At 41.3% G+C, this 23,375-nt stretch overlaps 1 protein-coding gene across 4 annotated transcripts in view; it reads right to left on the bottom strand.

Moving 5' to 3' along the window:
• The window catches only part of KCNIP4 (Kv channel interacting protein 4), an 839,530-nt gene that overhangs the window by 49,395 nt on the left and 766,760 nt on the right, over positions 1-23,375 (bottom strand). For all 4 annotated transcript variants that reach the window (XM_006884508.1, XM_006884507.1, XM_006884509.1 and 1 more), the window contains one exon: positions 3,173-3,242. In XM_006884508.1, the coding sequence (XP_006884570.1) occupies positions 3,173-3,242 (70 nt within the window). The remainder of the gene's footprint in view (positions 1-3,172; positions 3,243-23,375) is intronic.

The raw sequence follows: 23,375 nt of genomic DNA, 5'->3' as shown, positions 1-23,375 counted from the left end.
CCAAAAATTAAATGCATCTTGATTGCATTTTGATTCATTTCAGACCACAAAAAGTGGTGGAAATCTTCAATTTCATCCTCTTTGTCTTTAATTGTGGGTGTATATATTTGAGCAATCAGTCCTGTTAACAGGTTTGCTTCGTATGCATATGGATACCATGTTCTCACCCACCACACTGTGCTTTAGGATAAACCTTGATATTTCCTTTTCATATTGTATGTAACACCCTTCTTCCTCAGTTCGTCATTCCTGGCATAGTAGATCACGTAATCATCCAACTCAAAGTGGTCCATATTCGTCTATTTCACTTCATGAATACTTAGGATGCCGATCTTCATGCATTCCATCTCATTTTTTAAAACTTCCGGACTGCCTATCTTCATGCCATGTACCTTTCATGTTCCAATTATTATGGTCGTTGACAGCTGTTTTGCCTCATATTTGAGTGACTTCCCATCGGAGCTCTACCTCTCATACTACAGCTTCCCACGCTCCTCTGTTGATGACAATTATATGGTCACTTGTGCAATGCGATCAATGTCATGTTGGTTTTGCCTGTCTTCTGTCTATATCCATTCTGGATTACAATATTCTTTTAGGAAGAGAGGGCAGCTAATTGCTTTTGTGGGTCTCAGACGATCAGCAAGTAACACATAGCTGGACACACCGAACATTGTGTGACGAGTTTGAGTCGGTCTCCTGCTGGGTGACTGACTGAAGGTGAATCTATCAAGTCCAGCTCAGAGCACGTCTCTCCTTGTGTCTCTGACATCTCTGTAGGTGCCATTGCATTATCTTTGTGCTTTTGTTACGTTAAACCCATCTCTAGAGTGCTGTTATCACTATATTTTTTTTCAGATCGAGGGCACACAACAGAGAGTTACTGAGAGGGAGAAAAGCCCTGAAAGTGCACTGGGTGAAGTTACAGAAAAATCTGTTTTCTAACCCAGATCTCACTGCCATTATTGAGTGATTCACAGTGAACCTCTGCCTAGCTTGTGAGGCTATAGATTTTTATGGGAGGAGAATGGCCGTCTTTCTTCTATATAGAAACTAGTGGATTTGAACTATCAACCTTTCAGTCGGTCACCTTGCACATTATGAACTAGGCTGAGTTAGAGCTGATTTGACAACTCCTTGGGTGACGTAGGATAGGCAGTGTCCCTATCAGTTGTTTATAGGGTCTCTATGAGCCATACCTTTTCAACATGTATGCAGAGCAGATTATCTGAGAGGCTGGGCTCTATGAGGAGAGTTGTGGCATCAGGATTGGTGGACGATCTATGAACAATCTGCGTTATACAGATGACACAACCCTGCTTGCTGAAACTGAGGAGGACCTCATGCACTTGCTGCGAGGGTCAAGGACTGCAGCCTTCAGTATGGACTGAGGCTCAATGTCAAGAAGACAAAGATTCTCACCACTGGACTAATTGGCAGCGTCAGGATGGATGGCGAAGAGATTGAGATTGTTCACAGCTTCAGTTTGCTTGGCTCCACAGTCAACACTCTTGGCACCAGCAGTCAGGAAATAAAAAAGCGTATCGTGATGGGAAAGTCTGCTATTAGGGACCTCTCTAAAGTACTCAGGAGCAACGGTGTCTCTCTGGAGACTAAGGTGCGCCTGATACAGGCCATGGTCTTTGCAATCGTTTGTTATGCATCAGAGAGTTGGACAATGACTAGGGAGGACAGAAGGAGAGTGGATGCTTTTGAGCTGTGGTGTTGGAGAAGGGTACTGAATGTACCATGGACTGCCAGGAAAACAAACAGATTCATCTCGGAGAGGATTAAACCAAGCTACTCCTTGGAGGCAAGGATTCTGGGGCTTCGTCTGACATACTTTGGACATGTTGCCAGGAGGACATCATGCTTGGGAGGGTGGAGGGACAGCTCAGGAGGGGAAGACCCTCTATGAGATGTATTGATTCGGTGACTGGGGTAATCGGGATGGGTGTGTCAGAGGCGGTGCGGTTGGCGCAGGATAGAGCAGGGTTCAGGGCTGTTGTGCATAGGGTCGCTATGAGTCGGAAACTACTCGACGGCACATAACAACAACAACAATGAGCCATCCTCAACTTGATGGCATCTAACAACAACAAAAATCACAATTCAGATATGTTATTGCAACAGACAATTTACTCTCCCTAACATTAAGATTTCACATCTTTAAAGGGACAATATTTCTCTATTTGCCCTACTTTTGAGGGTTGGAAAAGGAAAACAAAACCTGGACAACTACTAGGGATGCAAGAAGGAGAATTAATGCCTTTGAGCTGTGGTGCTGGAGTATTGAATATACCATGGACTGCTAGGAGAACAAGCAGGTTCATCCAGGAGAGGGTGAAACCACACTGCTCCTTAGAGGCAAGGATTCTGAAGCTCTGTCTGACATACTTTGGGCATGTTGCAAAGAGAGATCAATCCTTGTAGAGAGGGGCCTCATGCTTGGGAGGGTAGAGGGACAGCACAAGAGAGGAAGACCCTGGATGAGAGGGATTAATTCAGTGACTGGGATAATGGGGATGAGTGTGTCAGAGGTTATGACCTTGGTACAGGATAGAGCAGTGGTCAGAGCTGTTGTACATAGTGTGGCTATGAGTTACAGAGGCTTAACAGCATATAACAACAACAACAATATGTAGGGGGGAAAAATCCAGTGGGGATCTGAAAAGACAAGTTAATTTTGGGCATAGATCAATGATGATTAATTTTATAAAACACAATATGTGGGAATTATTTAATGAAATGCAATATGAATGAAGGAATGTGTGAAACACAATGTACATGAATGTTGTATGCAAACCAATATAAAAGTGTATAGAATATTTTAAAAAGAACCACAAGGCTTTGGAAGAGTTTAGTGGCATCAAGTATCAAGTCATCACCGTCAGGAGGCACTGAGTATTTAATAAACATCATAGCAGGCCCACTTTAAATAATGCTGGTGGTTTTAAACGCAAGAGTGAATTCTGGGGGTGATGATGATTTTAAAGTAGCTTACTTTTATGATACATAAAAAAGAATCACATACACTTGTAGGCTATGCATTAATTATTTTTCATAAAGATTGAAATTATAGTCCTGCCATAAAAGATTAAACCAAACTGAAGACTGCAAACCATAATTCTGACTTTTGAGGGTGTGTTAGCAAGTCTGAGTTTGTACTTACCTCCCTGTGGAAAGAACTGAGAGTAAATCTCTTTGAAAGTTTCTTCGTTAACAACACCACTGGGGCATTCCTAGAGAAAATGACAAAAACCCGATGTGAGTAAAATGTTCATAAAAGGATTTTTTTTGGTGTGTGTTTTTGGTTTTTGCACATTTCGGAGCAGCGCTGTCTCCTGTGCAAAGCTGTTCCAAGGGCGGTAACTACCCATCCATTATGACAAAGGGAAGGAGGGAACACTCACTATCAGATACTCTTCATCCCAGTTATCACAGATTGGAAAAAGAATGCAGGGGTAAACATGTTTACACATGATGAGTACTAACAAGCTGTTCTGGAATGTTCGAGAACTCAATGTTGGTTTTAAGAAATCATGTATATTGTTAGTGAAATAAGAAGGTATTATGTTGTTTCTCATGCAGCAAAGATCTTGACAGATGGTAATAGATTGTTGTTGTGTATCATCGAGTTGGAACCAACCCATGGTTGGCCCTTCAGTAGATTTTAAGAATAAACCACATAGAAAGAGACTACTCATCCTTCTTCTGTGGAGCAGCTGATGGATTCGAACCATGTACTTTAAGGACTGTAGTACACCTTGCTACAACTAGGCCACTGTTGTGTGCCGCTGAGTTGCTTGCGACTCATAGCAACCCAGTGTACAAGATCCTTAAACCCTATTCTGTGCTCTATTCTGTACCAACCTCACTGTCTGCAACACACCTACTCCCATTACCCTAATCACTGAATTCATCCATCTCATTGAGGGTCTTTCTCTCCCGTATTGTCCCTCCACCCTCCCGAACATGTTTTCCCTCTCCAAGGACTGGTCCCTCCTTGCAACATGCCCAAAGTATGTCAGACAAAGCTTCAGAATCTTTGACTCCAAGGAGCAGCCTGGTTTCACCTTCTCTAGGTCGAACCTGTTTGTTCTCCTAGCAGTCCATGATATATTTGATACTCTTTGCCAGCACCACAGCTCAAAGGCATCAATTCTCTATCATCCCTAGTCACTGTCCAACTCTCTGATGATCAGGAGCACCTTAGTCTCCAGCCTGATGTTGTTGCTCTTCAGTGCTCTGGAGAGGTCCCTGACGGCTGTCTTTCCCAATGTCCTTCGTCTCTTGATTTCCTGGCTGCTGGTATGAAGACTGTTGATTGTGGAACCAAGCAAACTAAAACTGTTAACAATCTTAATCTCCCAATTAGGTGCCATCAAGTCGACCCGGTGTACGTCAAATGGAAACCTCACCCTATCCTGCACTGTGTTCGTGTTCTCCACCAGATTCAAGCCCACTGTTGCATGCACTGTGTGAATTCACTCCATTGAGGGTCTTCTCCCCTTTTGATAACCCTGCACTTGCCCCAGCATGATCCCTTTTTCCAAGGACCAGCCCCTCCTGAGCATGTTTTTTACTAAACCATGCCCTCTTTCCTCTGGAGGCTTCTTTCATCCACACAATCCAAACCTGAATGAGGGAACTGGGTGCTCTAGGAGTGTCTGGGGAACTCCAAGAAGCTAGAAAGAGGACTCACTCAATTCATTGCTATAAAGTTGGAAGTGACTCATTGATGACCCTCCAGCGGGTTTGCTGATGCTGTAAATTGCTTGAGGAGATCAAATCTGTCTTTCTTTTCTTGAGCTGCTGGTGAATTTAAGCTGCCAGAGAAGTTCCACATTTGGGTGTACAGTGCATCTCCCTATGGACTTGGCCACCAGAGTTTCCTCTAAATGGGAACTTTCATTCCATGTTCATGGGTACACATAGACTTGATTTTGCAACAAGTGACCTTGAATGAGACCCAAGTCCTACTAAAGAGTGGTTTTAACTCAAAGAGGACCCTTCATCATGAGTTTGAGGCTATGAATTCTTAATGGATGGAGACTGTCTATCTTCCTTCTAGGGAGCTGCTGGTGGCATCAGTTTGCCAAATACTTGCAGCTTTTTGGTCAACGGTTGTAACACGCTGCCCTATTGGACTGTACCATGAGAGATGCATCTAGGAAAGACAAGATTCAAAAACTTTTAAACTTCTATAGAAGAAGGTCTCAAAAGAAACAGACCAAGAACCAAAGTCACCACTATTGACTTTAATGCACAGAAACCTTATAAGATAGAATGGAATTGCCCATGAGTTCTCCAAGGCTAGCAACCTTTATAGAAGCAGACTGCCTCATTTTTCTCATGATAATGATAGTGGATTTTACCCATAGACATTGGGGTTAGCAGCCCAGTACTTAATCTACCGTGCCACCAGGGCTTTTGTAAAGAGCTGAATTCAATTCATTCCCATTTGTGTCCCACAGGTAAAGTAACTTGAGACTGATTAATAATTGACCTTGTATATTGTCCTACTAATAATTTGCTGAGGCCACAGGGCCAAGCTATCCTTTGCAGAGTTGTTGTGTTGTTGCCTGTGACTCATAGCGACCCTATGTACAATAGTCCTAAACCCTGCCCCATCTGATGCCAATCTCATTGTCTCCAACACACCTACCCCCATTACCCCAGTCACTGATTGAATGCATCTCATTGAGGGTCTTCCTCTCCTGTTCTGTCCCTCCAACCTCCTAAGCATAGTGTCCCTCTCCAAGGACTGATCCCTCCTTGCAAAATGCCCAAAGTATGTCAGATAAAACTTCAGAATCCTTGTCTCCAAGGAGCAGCCCAACTTCACCCTCTCCAGGACAAACCTGTTTGTTCTCCTAGCAGTCCATGGTATATTCAGTACTCTTCTCTAACACCACAGCTCAAAGGCATCAATTCTCCTTCTATCATTCCTAGTTATTGTCCAGCTCTCTGATGCATAGCAAGGGATCACAAAGACCATAGCATGTATCAAGTGCACCTTAGTCTCTAGACTGACATCATTGCTCCTCAGTACATTGGAGAGGTCTTTAACCGCAGATTTTCCCATCATATTCCATCTTTTAATTTCATGACTTCTGGTGCCAGGAGTGTTGACTGTGGATCCAAGCAAACCAAAACTGTGAACAATCTCTTCACCATCCATGATGATGGCGAGAACCTTTGTTTTCTTGATATTGAGCCTCAATCCACACTGAAGACAGCAGTCCCTGACATTCCACAGCAAATACTTCCTTTGGAGAGTAGATTTGTTGTTTTCTCAAAAAAACTCCCCCTGAATTTCCAGGCTGCTCCTTAGAGGCAAGGATTCGGAGGCTTTGTCTAACATACTTTGGGTATGTTGCAAGGAGAAACCAGTCCTTGGAGAGGGACATCATGCTTGGAAGGGTGAAGGGAGAGAGAAAGAGAGGGAGGCCATTGATGAGATGGATTTATTTAGTGACTGGAGTAATAAGAGTAGGTGTGTAAGAGACAGTAAAGTTGGCACAGGATAGAGCAGGGTTCAGGGCTCTTGTACATAGGGTCGCTATGAGTCATGAGAGGCTTAACAGCACATAACGACAGCATGTATTTTGCTAATTTCAGGAGAGGAAAGATGAAAATTCTCTCTAAGACTTTAGTTAATTAGCTAATTAGAAAGTAGTGCAGATGGTGTGTTTCTAATATGTTTCCCTCATCTCTTTTGTTGAATAGCTGTTTCTCCTTTAATGATGGATTACTATGCTGTGTGTGTGCACATGTAATGCAGCTTCAATGATTGGGTTAACACTTGTTGTTATGACTAATTAAGAAAGCAAATAAACAAACAAATCTTAACTCATAGCTGACCCGTTGGCTTTATAAATCACACAGAAAGAGATGTCCCACCTTTCTTCCGGGAAACCAGTGGTGGATTCAAAGTGCGAGAGAAGAGTGGCCTTTGGTCATATGCCTATAGACTTGTAAACTGCCTATGGACTAGGTCAGCTATTTGCTGGAGCTCCCTACATATAGGCACTCAAATACATAATAAATCAAATATAAAGCTATCTCTTGTTCATATCCTAATCTTGGACAGAGAAACAGGTACCTGGCAGTTGCCCTTGGAGTTTCTAAGAGGGCCATGGCTAAAGGAGGCTCCAGTACCTTCAGCATGCAGCTTCCACAGCCTCACTGCTTGCATCATACAGAACCGGAAGATAGCACGGAGCACACCTGTGGGCTTTTGATGAATCAGATCTGGAAGTGGTACACATCCGATAACGTAGTATTAACATCCCCAACCACAAGAGATCCTGACGGGAGAATATAGCCTCATTGTGTGCCCAGAATAAAAGGATGATAACATAGATTTGCTGAATAGTAATCAATATCTGGCTCAGTGTTTTTACACTGATGCTTAAATAGACGCACAGCTCATCAGAGCAACATAGATTTTATTTCCTCTTGTGACCATTTGAACTATGGCTTCTTCTAAGTAATCCTAAAAGAAATACAACTTAGAAGTAAGAGTGCCGAGATGTTGACTTATGTACTTTGGACTCATCACTGAGACAATCAATGGCTGTGAAATGACTGAATTGGTACACGGTTTGAATCCACCAGCTACTCTGCAGGAGAAAGATGGACAATCTATTCTGTGCAATTTACTGTCTCTGAAGACCTGCTGGAGGCTCGGCTGAGATGATTCGAAGTTGATGGTGCATGACAACAATGTCTGTATGAGCCTTGCAGACATGCTTCCTAATGGTCCTTTCTTTTCTCTCAGGTCCTTGGGTGGAACAGATAGTTTATGCCCAACTATTTGCCTATAGGCTGACGGTTGAAGCCCACTGAGTGACTTCGTGGAAGAAAGAACTATCAGTTAGCTTCGATAAAGATGGAAGCCAAAGGATGGGGCTGAAGAAATTGGATAGATCCTGTCAGGATGTGAAAAGATAGGGTGATACTAAGCATAGATCAATGATGATTAACTTTATAAAACAGTGGATGGAATGATCATATGAAACACAATGTGAATAAAGGAATGTGTGAAACACAATGTATATGAATTTTATGTGAACTAATATAAAACAAAACAATAATTTAAAAAGATGACAGCCAAGCAAATTCCATGGAGTGTTTTTAGTGAAACACGTGTGATGAGCACACGTCAAAACTGACTAGATGAATTCATAGATTCATGAGAATCCACAGATATGGAGAAAATCACTACATAAAATCACTAATGCCTAGAATGTTAGTGTTTTTGTGTTCTGTTTCATTTCTAACCACTTCCAGTTTCCCAATATTTATAGTTCATGCAATCCGTGTTCCATCTACTGTTTCTCTTTATTTTGATTGACTTCCAATCTGGACTCTACTTCTAATATTATAACTGTCCATATTTCTTCTTTATTGTTCAGAGGGTTTTCTGAGGTCTGCATTTAAGGAATAAATGGTCAATCTTGCCTGCTTGTTGTTATTAGGTACAATTGAGTTGAAGTTGACCTATACCTGTCCTCCCAGTAGGCTTTCAGGAGGAATAATTAGCACAGGAAGAGATTGCCCATCCTTCTCCCAGGAACAGCTGGTGGATTTGAACAACATACCTTCAGCATTGTAGACAGCTTCTTACCAGTAGGACACCAGAGTGCCTATCCTGCTTTCTAGTCTGTCTTAATCTAGAAGCTGTACTAAAGCTTGTCCTCTATGAGTGACCTTTTCAGCATTTGACACACCAGTGGCACACTTTTAGCATCACAGCAACTCACAAGCTACCTCAGTATAGCAAATTGATAGACAAGTGCTGTATTAATAAGAAACAATGATAAATAAGCAATAATATAGATACTTAAGCTATGAGGTAATTATCAACATGTAGCTCATTCCCCTAACACGATGAACTGACAAATAACTTTCACAATTAAGGAGGTTCCAAGTCTGAATTCCAGGCACCAGCTTTAGTAGAAAGATTTCTCTCTAGCAGTTCTGAAGGAATATCCTTGTCTCTGAGATTCTGTTTCTGTTTAAACTGCACTGAAGCCATTTGGCAAAAAAATAAGGCCCCAGAAACCAATGGGATGCTAATTGACACGTTTCAACTAACAGATGGAGCCCTGGACATATTCACCGGTTTATGCAAGAAAATTCGGAGGACAGTTGCCTGGCTGACTGGAAGAGATCCACGTTTTTTCCCCATTCCCAGGAAATGTGATCCCACAGAAAGTGGAAATCATTGAACTACATTGTTAATGTCATATGCAAGCAAAATACTGCTGAAGAACTCACAAAGAACTATGAGTTCAAACTGCATATAGAAGAAGCCATGGAACCAGTGATACCGCTATTGAAGTTAGGTGGATCCTGGATGAAAGCAAAGAATACAAGAAAAAAATGTCTATTTGTGCTTTATTGACAATGCAAAGGCATTTGACTGTGTGGATTATAACAAATTATGGCTAACACTGAGATGAATGAAAGTCCTAGAACACTTAATTGTACTCACGTGAAACCAACAGCCAGACCAAGAGGCTCTTGTGTGGACAGGACAAGAGAACACAAAATGGGTTAACATTAAGAGAGATGTGTATCAGAGTTTTATCTTTTATCTATGCAATTTGTATGTTGAACAGATTATTCAAGAAGCTGGACCCTATGAAGAAGACTGTAGGAAGACTCATCAACAACCTGTGTTATACAGATGATACAACCTTGTTGAAAGTGAGGAGGATCTGAGGCAATTGCTGCAGAGGATCAGAGAATACAGTCTTCAATATGGATTTCATCTCAACATCAAGAAAACAAAAAATCTCTCCACTGGATGTAGTGAAGATGAAATCTGTCAATGACTTCATCTTACTTGGATCCACAATCAACACAGTTACTGCCAGTGTGAATTAAGGCTTGATTATAATATGTTGAAGGAGCTCTGATAGTGTAGTTGGTATGAAGTCACCCTGTGAACACAAAGATAGAACCTCTTTGGCCGTTCAACTCTAACAGGGCCCCCTCAGGAGAAAGTGAGACAATATTGTACTCTGGAATTTACAACCCCTGAAAACATGCTGGAGGGTCGGCACCGAGTTTGTTCTAACTCGATGCAAAGAGATTTTAGATTTTTAAAAATATAATACATTGCATTTATTTGTATTCTTACACACTCCTACATGGAAGAGAAAGAATTTATCATATGTTTGGTTTGCTTCAAGTTTATGCTGAATATTTAAATCATTTTTAGATGCATGAAATTATGCCTGGAAAAAGATCTATAATGTGAGTTCCAAAAACTCTTCAAGCCAATGCAATGCAATTGCGTGGAATGCTAGTAGAAGGCTATTCACAAAATCTGAGTTTGAGAGCAGTTCTGGCAAACTCCTGGCACACAATGTCACCACTTCTATATGCCATACCCATAGCAGACATGACTAATCAGTCACAGAACTTCCTCCTTGATTTGAGACTATACTTGCTTAAATTCATTTTCTCTCCCAGTGCTTTAAATCCTTTATATCACTGCACAAATATTCTCACCACTGGGCCAACTGGCAGCATCATGACAGATGGTGAAGAGACTGAGATTGTTAACAGTTTCAGCTTATTTGGTTAGACAATCAACACTCTTAGTATTAGCAGCCAGTTTTCTAATTGCACTAGGAAAAAATTGCTGTCAAAGACCTCTTCAAAATATCGAAGAGCAATGCTGTCGTTCTAGAGACTAAGGTGAACCTAATCTAAGACATGGTCTTCACAATTACTTACTATGCATCAGAGAGCTGGATGATGACTAAGGATGATAGAAGAAGGATTGATGCCTTTGACTTGTAGTACTGGATAAGAGTATTGACTATACCATAGACTGCTAAGAGACAAACAGGCCCAGCCTAGAGAGGGTGAAACCAAGCTACTCCTTCGAGGCAAGGATTTTGAAGCTCTGTCTGACAAACTTTGTATATGTTTCAAGGAGGGACCATTCCTTGGAGAGGGACATATGCCTGGAATGGCAGAGGGACAGTGCAAGAGAGGAAGACCCTGGATGAGATGGATTGACTCAGTGACTGGGATAAGGAAGGGTGGGTGGGTCAGAGACAATAAGGTTAGCTCAGAATAGAGGAGGCTTCAGAGCTGTTATACATTAGGTTGCTATGGATTAGAAATGACCCAACAGCACATAACAACATCATTATTGTTGTTCTGTACCCTAGAGTCGGAACTGACCCATAGCTGACCCTCAGGTGCCTTTTCAGAGGCCATTAATCACACAGGAGAAGATTGCCCATCCTTCTCCCATAGAGCAACTGGTGGCCTCAAACTGTGTGCCTTTAGGATTCAAGCACAGCTTCTTGCCACTAGGCTACCAGTGCTCCTGGTTAAATTATGGTACTCCAACTAACTGAACAAAAAATAATGTCAGGGCAGGATAATTCAATGAGCATATGAAGCAGATATGAGTGACGTCTTCTACCTAGCAGTACAAATTACTTCCACTCCAGCTAATATCATCAAGGCTAACCTGCAATAATAGGGGAAATACAATGATTGCAAATGTCATCAAAGAACAGAAGGGCCACAAGTTGGACATAAATGTCAATATAAAACTATAAGCATTTGATTCATTAACTTAAATAAATTTTTCTTCCAACAAAGCTTCGATGAGTACATGACACATGCTGTAGGCGGTGAAAGTATTGAGAAGGACACTTTCAAGTGCAACCTATATTTGTATATGAAACTACTACCAAAGTAATTCTTGAAAGACATCATTGGTCTTTGTCTTTCCACTTTGTAAGAAAGCCTTGCAGAACTTCCTAATAAAAAAGTTGGAAAATGAATAAGGAGGCTTAAAGAAGAATCAGTGTCTTTGAATTGTGTTGAAGAGCATTGAATATATGAAAGAGTACCCAAAGAACAAACAAGTCTGTCTTGGAGGAAGTGTGTCCAGGGATCTCCTTAGAGGCAAGGATGGTGACATTTAGTGTCATATACTTTGGGAATGCAGTTTGGAGAGGTCAGTTCTAGGAAAAAGGCATCATGCTGAGAAAGATAAGGGTCAGGAAAAGAGAGGAAGACCCTCAATGAGGGAGATTACAGGGACTGCCACAATGGGCTTGCACATGGCAGAGATAGTCAGGATGGTACAGGACAGGATATGACAGAGCTCTGTTGTGGTTTTCACAGGATTGCTATGCATCTTAGAGTGAATGGCCTCTAACAGCAATGACAATGAGTTTGAGCTGACTCGATGGCATACAATAATAACAACACTCACTGAAATTTCTTTTCTTAAATCATCGTCTCCTTGTGTATGTCTGTAACATGTGAAATTCTGGCTCCTCCGTCTGACATACTTTGGACATGTTGCAAGGCGGGACCAGAGGGACGTCATGCTTGGGAGGGTGGAGGGACAGCGCAGGAGAGGAAGACCCTCGATGAGATGAATTGATTCAGTGACTGAGATTATGGGGGGTAGGCGTGTCAGAGACAATAAGATTGGCACAGGACAGAGCAGGGTTTAGTGCTGTTGAACGTAGCGTCGCTGTGAGTCAAAGGCAACAACAACAAGATATGTGTTGGAGAGTTAACTCGTGGAGAGAATCAGCATATTAGTTAGATCATGTGTAGGTACGATAGTTATAACCAATCGCTGAGTTGTGAAAAGACAGGAATGAATTTAGAGTCAGACTTGGGGTGACAGATGCTTTGTGAGGATCCGCTGCAACCGCGGAACACCAATAGACTATGGGCAACCATGACTAGTGACAGGGAGGAGTCAACAGGATGAACCCCTGATTTCGAGTTTTAGCCTCCAGAACTGTGACAAAATAAGGCCCTGTTCATTAAAGCCTTCTGCCTGGGATTTCTGTGTTAGAGTAGCACTAGAAAAGAGGAACAATCTCCTCTCCTTGCTGCACAAATACTATTAAACATAGTCAGGATTTAAAAATAATTTTGGCACCAAAATAATACGGCAAAATCAAAACCAAAAACGCCTGTGGAGGAAGCAGTTCTTTGGGGATCCTTGCAAGTTATTTTTAAAAGATCACAAGGCTTTTTAATAAAGGTCATATCTTTCAATCGTCTTTGCACATGATAAACCCTCACACAAATCCCTGGCATCGAAGAGAACATCATAATAGTGGCTGTGAGGAACTTAAACCAGATGCCTTGGGTTTTTAACACAAGAAATATCAAGTTGTCATCTTTTTCGTACTGCTCTCCTCTCCCCCCTTTTTTATTATTATAAATTTTAATGAAAATTTACAGAGACTTCGGATTTCCATTCATTCATTGCTGCACTTTTCTCCCTGCCCACCTCTCCTCTCCAGTTTGTTCTTCTCTTTGAAAAGTAAAAGAAAAATTCTTTCATTGTTATACAATCTCTCCCCCCAAGTCCACTCCACTATGCAGCCTTCGTTCTGGACTCATGTCATTACAATAAAACCTAATCGTATATATGATTTAATAGGCAGATTGTGGGGAGAAAGACAAAGTCTAGACATGGAACACTCAGGCCAGAACAGAGAAAGAAGTAGAATTTTTTTACCTGCAAAAAAAAAAAAGGATAGCAATCCCTCTGCCTGACAACTTTACGAAAGGAGTTATCTTCCTAATTAATACAATTGTTAGAGATCATACTTAAAATGACTATGTACCAACTAGTTCAGAAGTAGAAGCTCAGAAGAGCATGAAACAATGCAACTGATAGATGCACAAAAGAACAGGTGAATTGAACTAGGTGAGGGAAATGCGATTCCAGGTGAGAGGGTTTTAGGACTGTTGATCAAAACTTGTCACTTCTGAACATAAATGACTACCTTCCTGGGTTATCATTGATTGTTTGGGGCCACGACTCACCCTCTTTAATGAATGGAAGCAGCAGTGATGCACAACATGTGTAGGAAGCAGGCTTTTATTGATGTACAGCACACTGACGTTCTTTCTGTCACAGCAAGCTTGTGCAGTATGGTCCTTGCTGCATCATTTTACTTGAATCTGAACAGAAAATTTCAAAGGGAAGCTCGGGATGACAAAGCGAGATATTATCATGAAATGGGCAAAGAGCCTGAGGCAGAAAATCAAAAGGGCCGAACTTGCTCAGCGTTTCTTAAGCTGAAGGAATTGAAAAACAAATTCAAGCCAAGAGTGTCAGCACTTAAAAATCCGTTGGGCAGAGTGTTAAATGATCCGAGGAGCATTAAAAGAATGTGGAAGGAGTATAGAGTCACTGTTCCAAAGGAATTGGCTGACACAGAAGAATTTCATGAAATAATGTACGAGCAAGAAAGAGCCTGTGGTGATGAAAGAGGAAGTTCAAGTTGCTCTGAAAGAATTGGCAAAAAACAAGACTCCAGGAGTTGACAACATACCAATTGATTTATTTCAACAAAGAGACACTGCCCTGGATGTGCTCATTAAATTGTGCCAGGAAACCTGGAGGACAGCCAGCTGGCCAACTGACTGGAGGAGATGGATATTTTTTCCCATTACAAAGAAAGGTGACCCGATAGAGTGTGAAAGTTATCTAACAATCCCATGCAAGCAAGATTCTGCTGAAAGTTATCTGGAAATGACTGCAGCAACACGTCAACAGATAACTGCTAGATGTGCAGGCTGCGTTTAGAAGAGGTCGTGGTACTAGGGATATTATAGCTAATGTTAGATGGATCTTAGCAGAAAGCAGAGAGCATCAGAGGAATGTCTATCTGTGCTTCATTGACTATGCAACGGCTTTTGACTGTGTGGATCACTAAAAGCTATGGCTGACTCTGAGAAAAATGGCAATCCATTTGATTGTGCTTATGCAAAACCTATAATTGAACCAAGAGGCAGTTATCAGAGCAGAGCAAGGAGACACTGAATGGTTCAAAATTAGGAAGGGGGTACACCAGGAATGTGTTCTGTCTCCACACCTTTTCAATCTATATGCAGAACAGATCATCTGCGACACTAGGCTGTACAAGGGGGAATGTGACATTAGGAGGGTGGAAAATTCATTAACAACTTGTGTTATGCAGATGACACAACCCTCCTTGCTGAAACTGAAGACGACCTGAAGCGCTTACTGCAGAAGGTCAAGGACTCCAGCCTTCAATGTGGATTGAAGCTCAACATCAAGAAAACAAAGATTCTCACCACTGGGCCAATAGGCAGCATCAGGATGGATGGGGAAGAGATTGAGATTGAGATTGTTCACAGTTTTAGTTTACTTGGTTCTACAGCCAACACTCTTGGTAACAGTAGACAGGAAATCAAGAGACGAATTGTATTGGGAAAGTCGGCTCGACTGCACATAACAACAACAGTCAGTCAATGTTCATGGAGGCAACAGTCAAGAATCCACCCAACATATTATAGTAGACAAATTTTCTACAAAAATATCTTTAACATTTTAAATAGCAGGCATCACTTTGAAGACTAATGCACACCTGACTCAAACCATGACATTTTCAGTTGCCTGATAAGCACCTAAAACTAAACACTAAGGACAACGGAGGAAGAATGAATACCTTTGAATTGTGTTGTTAGTGAAGAACATAAAACTCTAAGTGAGATTTCCAAAATAACATAAAATAAAAAGGTCTGTGTTAGAACAGTGCAATGAGAATATTCCTTGGAAGCAAGTGTAACTAAAGTGTCGGCCGTGTCGTCGTCAGGAGGTTTCGTCCCCGGAGAAGGCCATTAAGCTTGATAAAGTGTAAGGTTAGCAGAAAAGAGAAAGATTCTCAAAGACGTGGGTTCAGCTCATGGTTATTACAATGGCTTGAACAACTGTAGCAATTGTGAGGATGGATGACCCAGGAGCGGACCGTGGTTAGCTCTGCTGTACATGGAGCTGCTGTGTGTCAGAAACAAATGAACAAGAAAGACAGAAGAAGACGTCATGCCTTTGAGTTGTGGTTCCTGACAGAGTATTGAACATCCTATGGATCGCCAGGAAAACAAACAGAACTGTCCAGGAGAGGGTGAAACCAGGTTGCTCCTTGGAGGCAAGAATTTTTAAATTCTGTCTCACATACTTTGAGCATGGTATCAGGAAGAGCCCCGGTCCTTGGAGAAGGACATCATGCTTGGAAGGGTGGCGAGTTAGCACCGAAGAGGAAGACACTGGGTGAGGTGGATCAACATAGTGACTGTGGCAATGGACTCAGGAGGTTGGAGATGGTGAGGTTAGCTCAGGAGCGATTGTTCATAGGGTCTCTATGAGTCACAGCTGACTCAATTTCACGTAACAGCAATAATAACAACAACACATCCTATTAGTCTCTTCAGGGGACAATGATAAACTCAGAATAGGAATGGGAAATTGACTTTTTTTGAAATAAAATTTCTATTTCATGACTGTTTGCTTACAAAGTTCGTATATATTGTTTTTCACACTGGATCTTTCCCATTTCCTTTACTCACTCCTCCCTCCCCCCATCAAATTGTGTGACCATGATTACCAACCCTGTGCATCATCACCTTTTTTTAAATTTTAAAACACTAGAATATTGTTTTCAAAAAATATTCTGTGATATAAGACCAAACAAAGAGCACAAACTTCCCCTGTTCATAATGACTATGCAAATTGTTGTTGTGTGCTGTTGAGTTGCTTGCGACTCATCACTACCCTATGTACAAGAGCCCTAAACCTGCTCTATCCTGTGCCAACCTCATCTCTGACACACCTACTCCCACTACCCTAAATAGATCCATTTTATCGAGGGTCTTCCTCTCATGCGCTGTCCCTCCACTCTCCCAAACATGATGTCCGTCTTCAAGGACCAGTCCCTCCTTGCAATATGCCCAAAGTATGTCAGACGAAGCTTCACAATCCTTGACTCCAAGGAACAGATCGGCTTCAACCCTCCCTAGGACAAACCTGTTTGTTCTCCTAGCAGTCCATGGTATATTCAACACTCTTCTCTAGCACCACAGCTCAAAGGCATCAATTCTCTTTCTATCATCCCTGTTCACTGTCCACCTCTCTGATGCATAGCACGTAATCGAGAAGACTATACCCTGGATCAGGCGCACCTTAGTCTCCAGCCTGATGTCATTGTCTTCAGTACTCTGGAGAGGTCCCTGACAGCTGACTTTCCCAATCCAATTCATCTCTTGATTTCCTGGCCGCTGGTACCAAGAGTGTTGACTGCAGAGCCAAGCAAACTAAAACTGTTAACTATCTCAATCTCTTCACCATCCATACTGATGCTGCCAATTGGCCCAATGGTGAGAATATTTGTTTTCATGATGTTGAGCTACAATCTATATTGAAGACTGCAGTCCTTGACCTTATGCAGCAAGCACTTCAGAGCCTCCTCAGTTTAAACAAGCAGGGTTGTTTCATCTACATAATGCAGGTTGTTGATGAATCTTCCACCAATCCTGATGCCACATTCCTCCTTGTACAGCCGAGTGTCCTGGATGATCTGTTCTGCATACAGATTGAAAAGGTGTGGAGACAGAATACACCTCTGGTGTACCTCCTTCCCAATTTTGAACCATATAGTGTCTCCTTGCTCTGTTCTGACAACTGTCTCTTGGTCCAAGGATAGGTTTTCCATAAGCACAATCAAATGTTCTGGGATTCCCATTCTTCCCAGAGTCAGCCACAGCTTGCCATTTAGTTTTTTTGTTGTTGTTAGTTACCAATGACTCATGGAGGCCCCAGGAACAATGAAATAAAAGCTGTTCAAGCTGCTACAATGCCCATAATCTGTAGATGAAAGCCCTATGGTTCACATAATGATCACTGTCTAAGTTCTAGAAGTAAATTGCCAGACCTTTCTTCCTACTTCCTCTTAATCTGGAATTTCCACTGGAAACATGTGGAGTGTTAGGGAAATTTGGATGGTTAATGATGGCTACTCATGAGATACATTTTAAAGTAATACGATTGAGTGTTCCTCATGGAAGGTGAGAGCAAATTCTAACACTGGACTTCCAATGCCTTATGGCCTTGCCCCACCAGTTAGATGGTGATGAAACAATTGAAATTTATAACCCAACTTAATTATTTATATTACATATGTACACTTTTATATTTCTATTTGTTGTTGTTAAGTGCCTTCGAGTCACAGGCAACTCATAGCGACCCTATGAAGGAGATTCCTCGACGCTTGTATGACTTTCATCCTCTCTCAAGGTTCATAGGGTTTCCGGAGGCAAGCTATTACAGAAGTTGATGCCACTCCTCCTTCCAAGCTTATTCCTATTTAGTTTAATAATAAAATTAATAGTTCTTACTTTAATATAAATTAATCTGTTCTTGAATATTTTGCTAATTTATAAAGGAATTATTTAAATTTTATTAAGTGATTACCTAGGCTTATTTTCCAGTACTTATTATCTCCACAGCATACTTATTCTGTTACATTGAAGGTTCTGGAATCTAGAATCCAGCAGAAGTATCCCAGCAGAAGGAAGCATTAATAAATTGCACTTTTGTCAGCCTTCATCATATGTTACAGATAATGAAACACTGTCAATGTGTATTTAACATTTGAGAAAGAGTGTCATTTTTCTTTCCTCTGGTACATTTTCAAGATCCAAGTTTGTCAGCTAGAATAATTTTATAAGATTTTGACAGGAGAGATGCATTTCTTCCTCTAAGATTTTGAAGTATTTCTCACTAGTTAGTTGATTGAGGAATCTCAGTGTTACAAGCACTACATACTTCCTGCTGACTGAAGGGCCAGTGGTTTTAAACCTGCTTCCCTGTAGATACCAGTGTGGAGATCTTACAGGGTAGTTTTATTCTGTCTTGTTATGTTACCATTGTTATTAGTCAGAATCAACACCAAGGTATCTGACACCAATTAGTTCATGAAACTGTTAAAACAATTCTCCACCACTAGCACTACACCCTTCATCAGTAATGACCAAGTTCACAGATAGGAGGATGTGAACCAAGTTCACAGACAGGAGGATGTGAACGGGCTGGTACAATGAAAGTGGTGGGTGGAGTGTCTTGTGTTCAGACATTGTATTTTAGAAGGCTAGGCTGTCTTCCCATATTATCCTACCCTATTTAATGACTGATAGAGCAGGTTTTATGGCTGTTGCACATAGGATCACTATCAGTCGCAAGCAACTCGAGGGCACATAACAACAACAACAATACTTATTGACTGTATTCACTTCGGCAGCGCATGTACTAACACTAGAATGATACAGGGAAGATTAGAATGGCCCTATAAATTCATGAAGTGTTTCATTTTTTTAAAATTTCATTAATTTTAATGAACATTAACAGAGATTTTGGATTTCCATTTATTCATTGTTGCACTTTTCTCCCTGTCCACCCTTCCCCCCTCCAGTTCTCTCTTCTGTTTGGAAAGTAAAATAAAAACTCCTTCATTGGTATACAATCCCCCCTACCATCCCCGAATACACTCCACTGTGCAGCCTTCATTCTGGACTCTTGTGATAACTATAATACCCTATCATATATCGCTTTTAAACTGTTCTCTCCCTCATCTGTTTCAATGCAGTATACATAATTTACCCAGTTTTTCTCAGTCTTACCCCAACCCTGATGTCAGTCCCATTCTACAACAGTGGCACTATGCTGTATTTGTCTTTTTGTGACTGAGATATTTCACTCAGCATAATGTCCTCCAGGGTCACCCATTATGAATAATATTGCATGAGTTCCTTGTTTTTCAATGCAGCATAGTATTCCATTGCATGAACATACCAAAGCTTCTCTATCCATTCATTTGTTAATGGGCACTTAAGTTACTTCCAACTCCTTGCTATTATGAACAAAGCCATCCAAGCAGATAAATGCACACCCATGTGTTCCATATTTTTAAAGGCTGTTCCTTGGAGAGGGACATCATGCTTGTGATGGTGGAGGGATGTCAAAAGAGAAAATCCTCAACCAGGTGGATTGACACAGTGACTACAGCAATGGACTCTAGTGTGTCAGAGATGATGAGGATGGCACAGGATGGGACAGGATTCAATACGGCTGTTCATGAGGTTGCGTTGAGTTGTACTCTACTTGATGACACCTAAAAAGAACGACTAATGACTAGTGAGCTCTGGTGGCTTAGTGGTAAGAACGTGTAGTGTCAACCCCGCAGCTTGCAGTTTCAATCTACTAGCTGTTCTGCAGGAAAAAGCTGGACAGTTACTTCTGCAGTGAGTTAGAGTCTCTGAAATCCACTGGAGGGTCAGCCAGGAGTTCTTTCTGACTTGATGGCACACAGCAACAACTCAATGATCAGGAAAATCGATCTTTTGGAAGTCCTGCTCCTGTTCTTCCTTCATTTGAAACTTGGTTGTTCTTAAAAGCCATCTTATTAGAAGCAGGGCAATATAAAGAGGCCCAGGTATTCCACAACTGGGGGAGAGTTTTCGAAACCTAAATGGCGAAACCCCAGATCCAGCTGTGTGGATACCATGAGATTCTTGTTTGGTTTCTCAGCTCCCTTTTTGACATCAGTGATGAGATAACTTGGGTCATGAGCTCTTCTAAACACCACTTGAGCGTCTAGAATTTTCCTGTCAATGTACATTTCTAGACATTTTTTTAATTATGTTCAGCAATATGTTGCTTGCATGTGATATTAAAAATTTTATTTTGTTTTTATATTTTCCACATTCTATTGTATACCCTTGCTTGAGAATGGAAACAAATATGGATCTCTTCCAGTAAGTTAACCAGACAGCTGGCCTCCAAATTTCCTGGCATGGACTGGTGAGCACCTCCAGGTTGTATGTGTTAGTAGAAACATGTCTGTTGGTATTATATCAATTCTTGGGGCCTTATTATTATTTTATTTTAGGTTTTTTTTCTTCAAATGCCTTTAGTGCACCTTGGACTTCTTCCTTCATTAACATAGACTCTTTTTCATATGGTACTTTGTGAATTTTTTCAGTGTTGACAAATTACTTTTTTCATATTGTGTAGGAATATTCTTTTTATCTTCTTTCTATGCTTCTTGGATCATTGAAAATTTTGCTCACAGAATCTCTCAGTATTGTGATCCAAAACTTGAAGTTGTTTTTACTTTCTTTCAGCTTAAGCAATTCTGAGTGAATTCTTCCCTTTTTATTCCCTTTGCATATTTCATAATATTTTACTTTGTCTCTTCAAACTACCCTTTGAAATCTTCTGTTCAGTTCTTTAGCTTTGAGATATCTTTCTTTTGTTTTGGATTCTTGACACTGTAGTGTGATTTTCATAGTCTCTTCTGACACCCATTTTTAGGGTTAACTTTCTTCTCTGTCATTCCAATGACCTTTTGCTCTCTTCATCAATGATCCCTGTGATGTCACCCCACAGTTCCTCTGGTCTTCAATCACTGGTGCTCAACTCCTCAAATCTGTTCTTGAGAGGATTCTTAAATTTAGGAGGGATCGAATCAAGGTTCTATTTTGGCTCTACAGAACTAATTTTAATCTCCAGAGAATACCAGCAAACTATCTATATGTCTTTTATTGAGTACGCAAAGGCATTTAACCGTGTGGACCATAACAAACTATGGCTAACATCGAGAAGAATGGGAATCTTTGAGCACTTAATTGTGCTCATGCAAAATCTATACCTAGATCAAGAAACTGTTGTCTGAATAGAACAAGGGGACACTGCATGTTTTACAATTAGAAAGAGTGTGCATCAGGAATATATCCTTTCTCCATATCTATTCAATCTGTTTTGAGGAAATAATTTGTGAAGCTGGACCCTGTGAAGAGGAACATGGCATAAGAATCAGAGGAAGATTAATCAACAATCAGTGTTATGCAGATGACAAAATTGTGCTTGCTAAAAGTGATGAGGACTTGAAATGTTTTTCAGAGAATATCAAGGACTATGTCCTTTGCAATGTGTTACATCTCAACATAAAGAAAACAAAGGTCCTCACCACTGGGCCAATAGGCAACATCGTGTTAGATGGAGAAAGAATTGAAATTGTCAAGGATTTTATCTTGCTGGGATCAGTGATCAGCACCCTTGGTAGCTGCCAGCAATCAGGAGATCAGGAGACACATTGCTTTGGCCAAGTCTGTTCTCAGGGATCTCTCCAAAGTACTGAAGAGTAATGATACCAGTTTGAAGACTACAGTGTGTCTAATTCAGGCCACAGTCTTCCCAGTCACTTGCTATGAATTTGAAAGCTAGACAATGCAGAAGAATGAATGATAAATAAGAAGAATTGATGCCTTTGGGTTGGGATGTTAGTAAAAGGCATTGACTATCTCATGGAAAGCCAAAAGAATGAGTGGAGATAAGTCTTAGAAAAGGTAGACTCGGAGTGCTTCTTGGAGGCAAAGATGGTAAAGTTTCATTTCTCACACTTTGGACATGTTGGAGAGGTTCTTCCTTAGAAAGGGACATCATGTTTGGAAATGCAGAGGGTCAGTGAAAAAAGAGGAAGACCTCCAAGGAGCTGGACTGACACAATGACTGTGGCAATGGGCTCAAGTGTGTCAGGGGTGATAAGGTGGCATAGGATAGGACAGGCTTCAGGTCTGCTGTTCACAGGATTGCTATGAGTCATACTCGATGACATGTAACAACAGCAGCTCCCTTCAAAGACTGTGAGCCTTAATCTCACATATTTATGTACATCATCAAAGGTACTTGTTCCTGGTAAAGGAATTCATGCTTGTTAAAGCAGCAGATCAGGGGAATAATTGGAAGACCCTCGATGAGATGATCGACACAGTGACAACAATCGGCTCAAGCACAGCAGAGATTACGAGGCTTGTACACAGACGAGCTGGGCTTTGTTCAGATTTACACAGAATCCTTGAAAATTGAAAACCCCTAGAGGAACTCCTTACTACTAAGCCCGCGAGAGCGCCCTCATTTTCCCATGCTTTTGTTTGGTGCTGTTAAGCTGTGTGTGACTCATAGCAATTCTGTGAATGACAGATCTGAATCCTGTCTTGTCCTGTGCCAACCTCACAATCTCTGACACACTCAAACCCATTGCTGCACTCACTGTGTCAATCCACCTGATTGAAGGTCTTCCTATCTTTTGTCAACCCTTCGCCTTTCCAAGCATGATGTTCCTCTCCAAGGAATAGCCTCTACTAGGAAACTCTATTGTCCTAGTGTGGTAAGAGGCTTTGTTGCAATCTCAAAGGCACAGTGGTTCAAATCCAAGAGCTGCTTGCTCCACAAGAGACAGATGGACACCCTCCTCCTATGTGATTAACTGCCCCTGAAAAGCTGTCTGAGGAGGGTCAGCTAGGGTTCTGTTCTGACTGAATGGTACATAACAGCAGTAACAAGCCCCAAATACTTGAGCCCAAGTTTCATCTTTGCCTCCAAGGAGCATTCTGGTTGCACTTTCTCCAAGACATATCTGTTTTCCCGTATCATTTCGGATGTGTTGTTGTTGTTGTTATGTGCCGTCGAGTCGCCTGCGACTCATAGC

This window comes from Elephantulus edwardii, unplaced genomic scaffold (assembly GCF_000299155.1).
Source record: "Elephantulus edwardii isolate Elephantulus edwardi_28Jun2011 unplaced genomic scaffold, EleEdw1.0 scaffold00035, whole genome shotgun sequence".
In the NCBI taxonomy this organism is placed as follows: Eukaryota; Metazoa; Chordata; class Mammalia; order Macroscelidea; family Macroscelididae; genus Elephantulus; species Elephantulus edwardii.
This window is presented reverse-complemented; position numbering and strand designations above follow the sequence as displayed.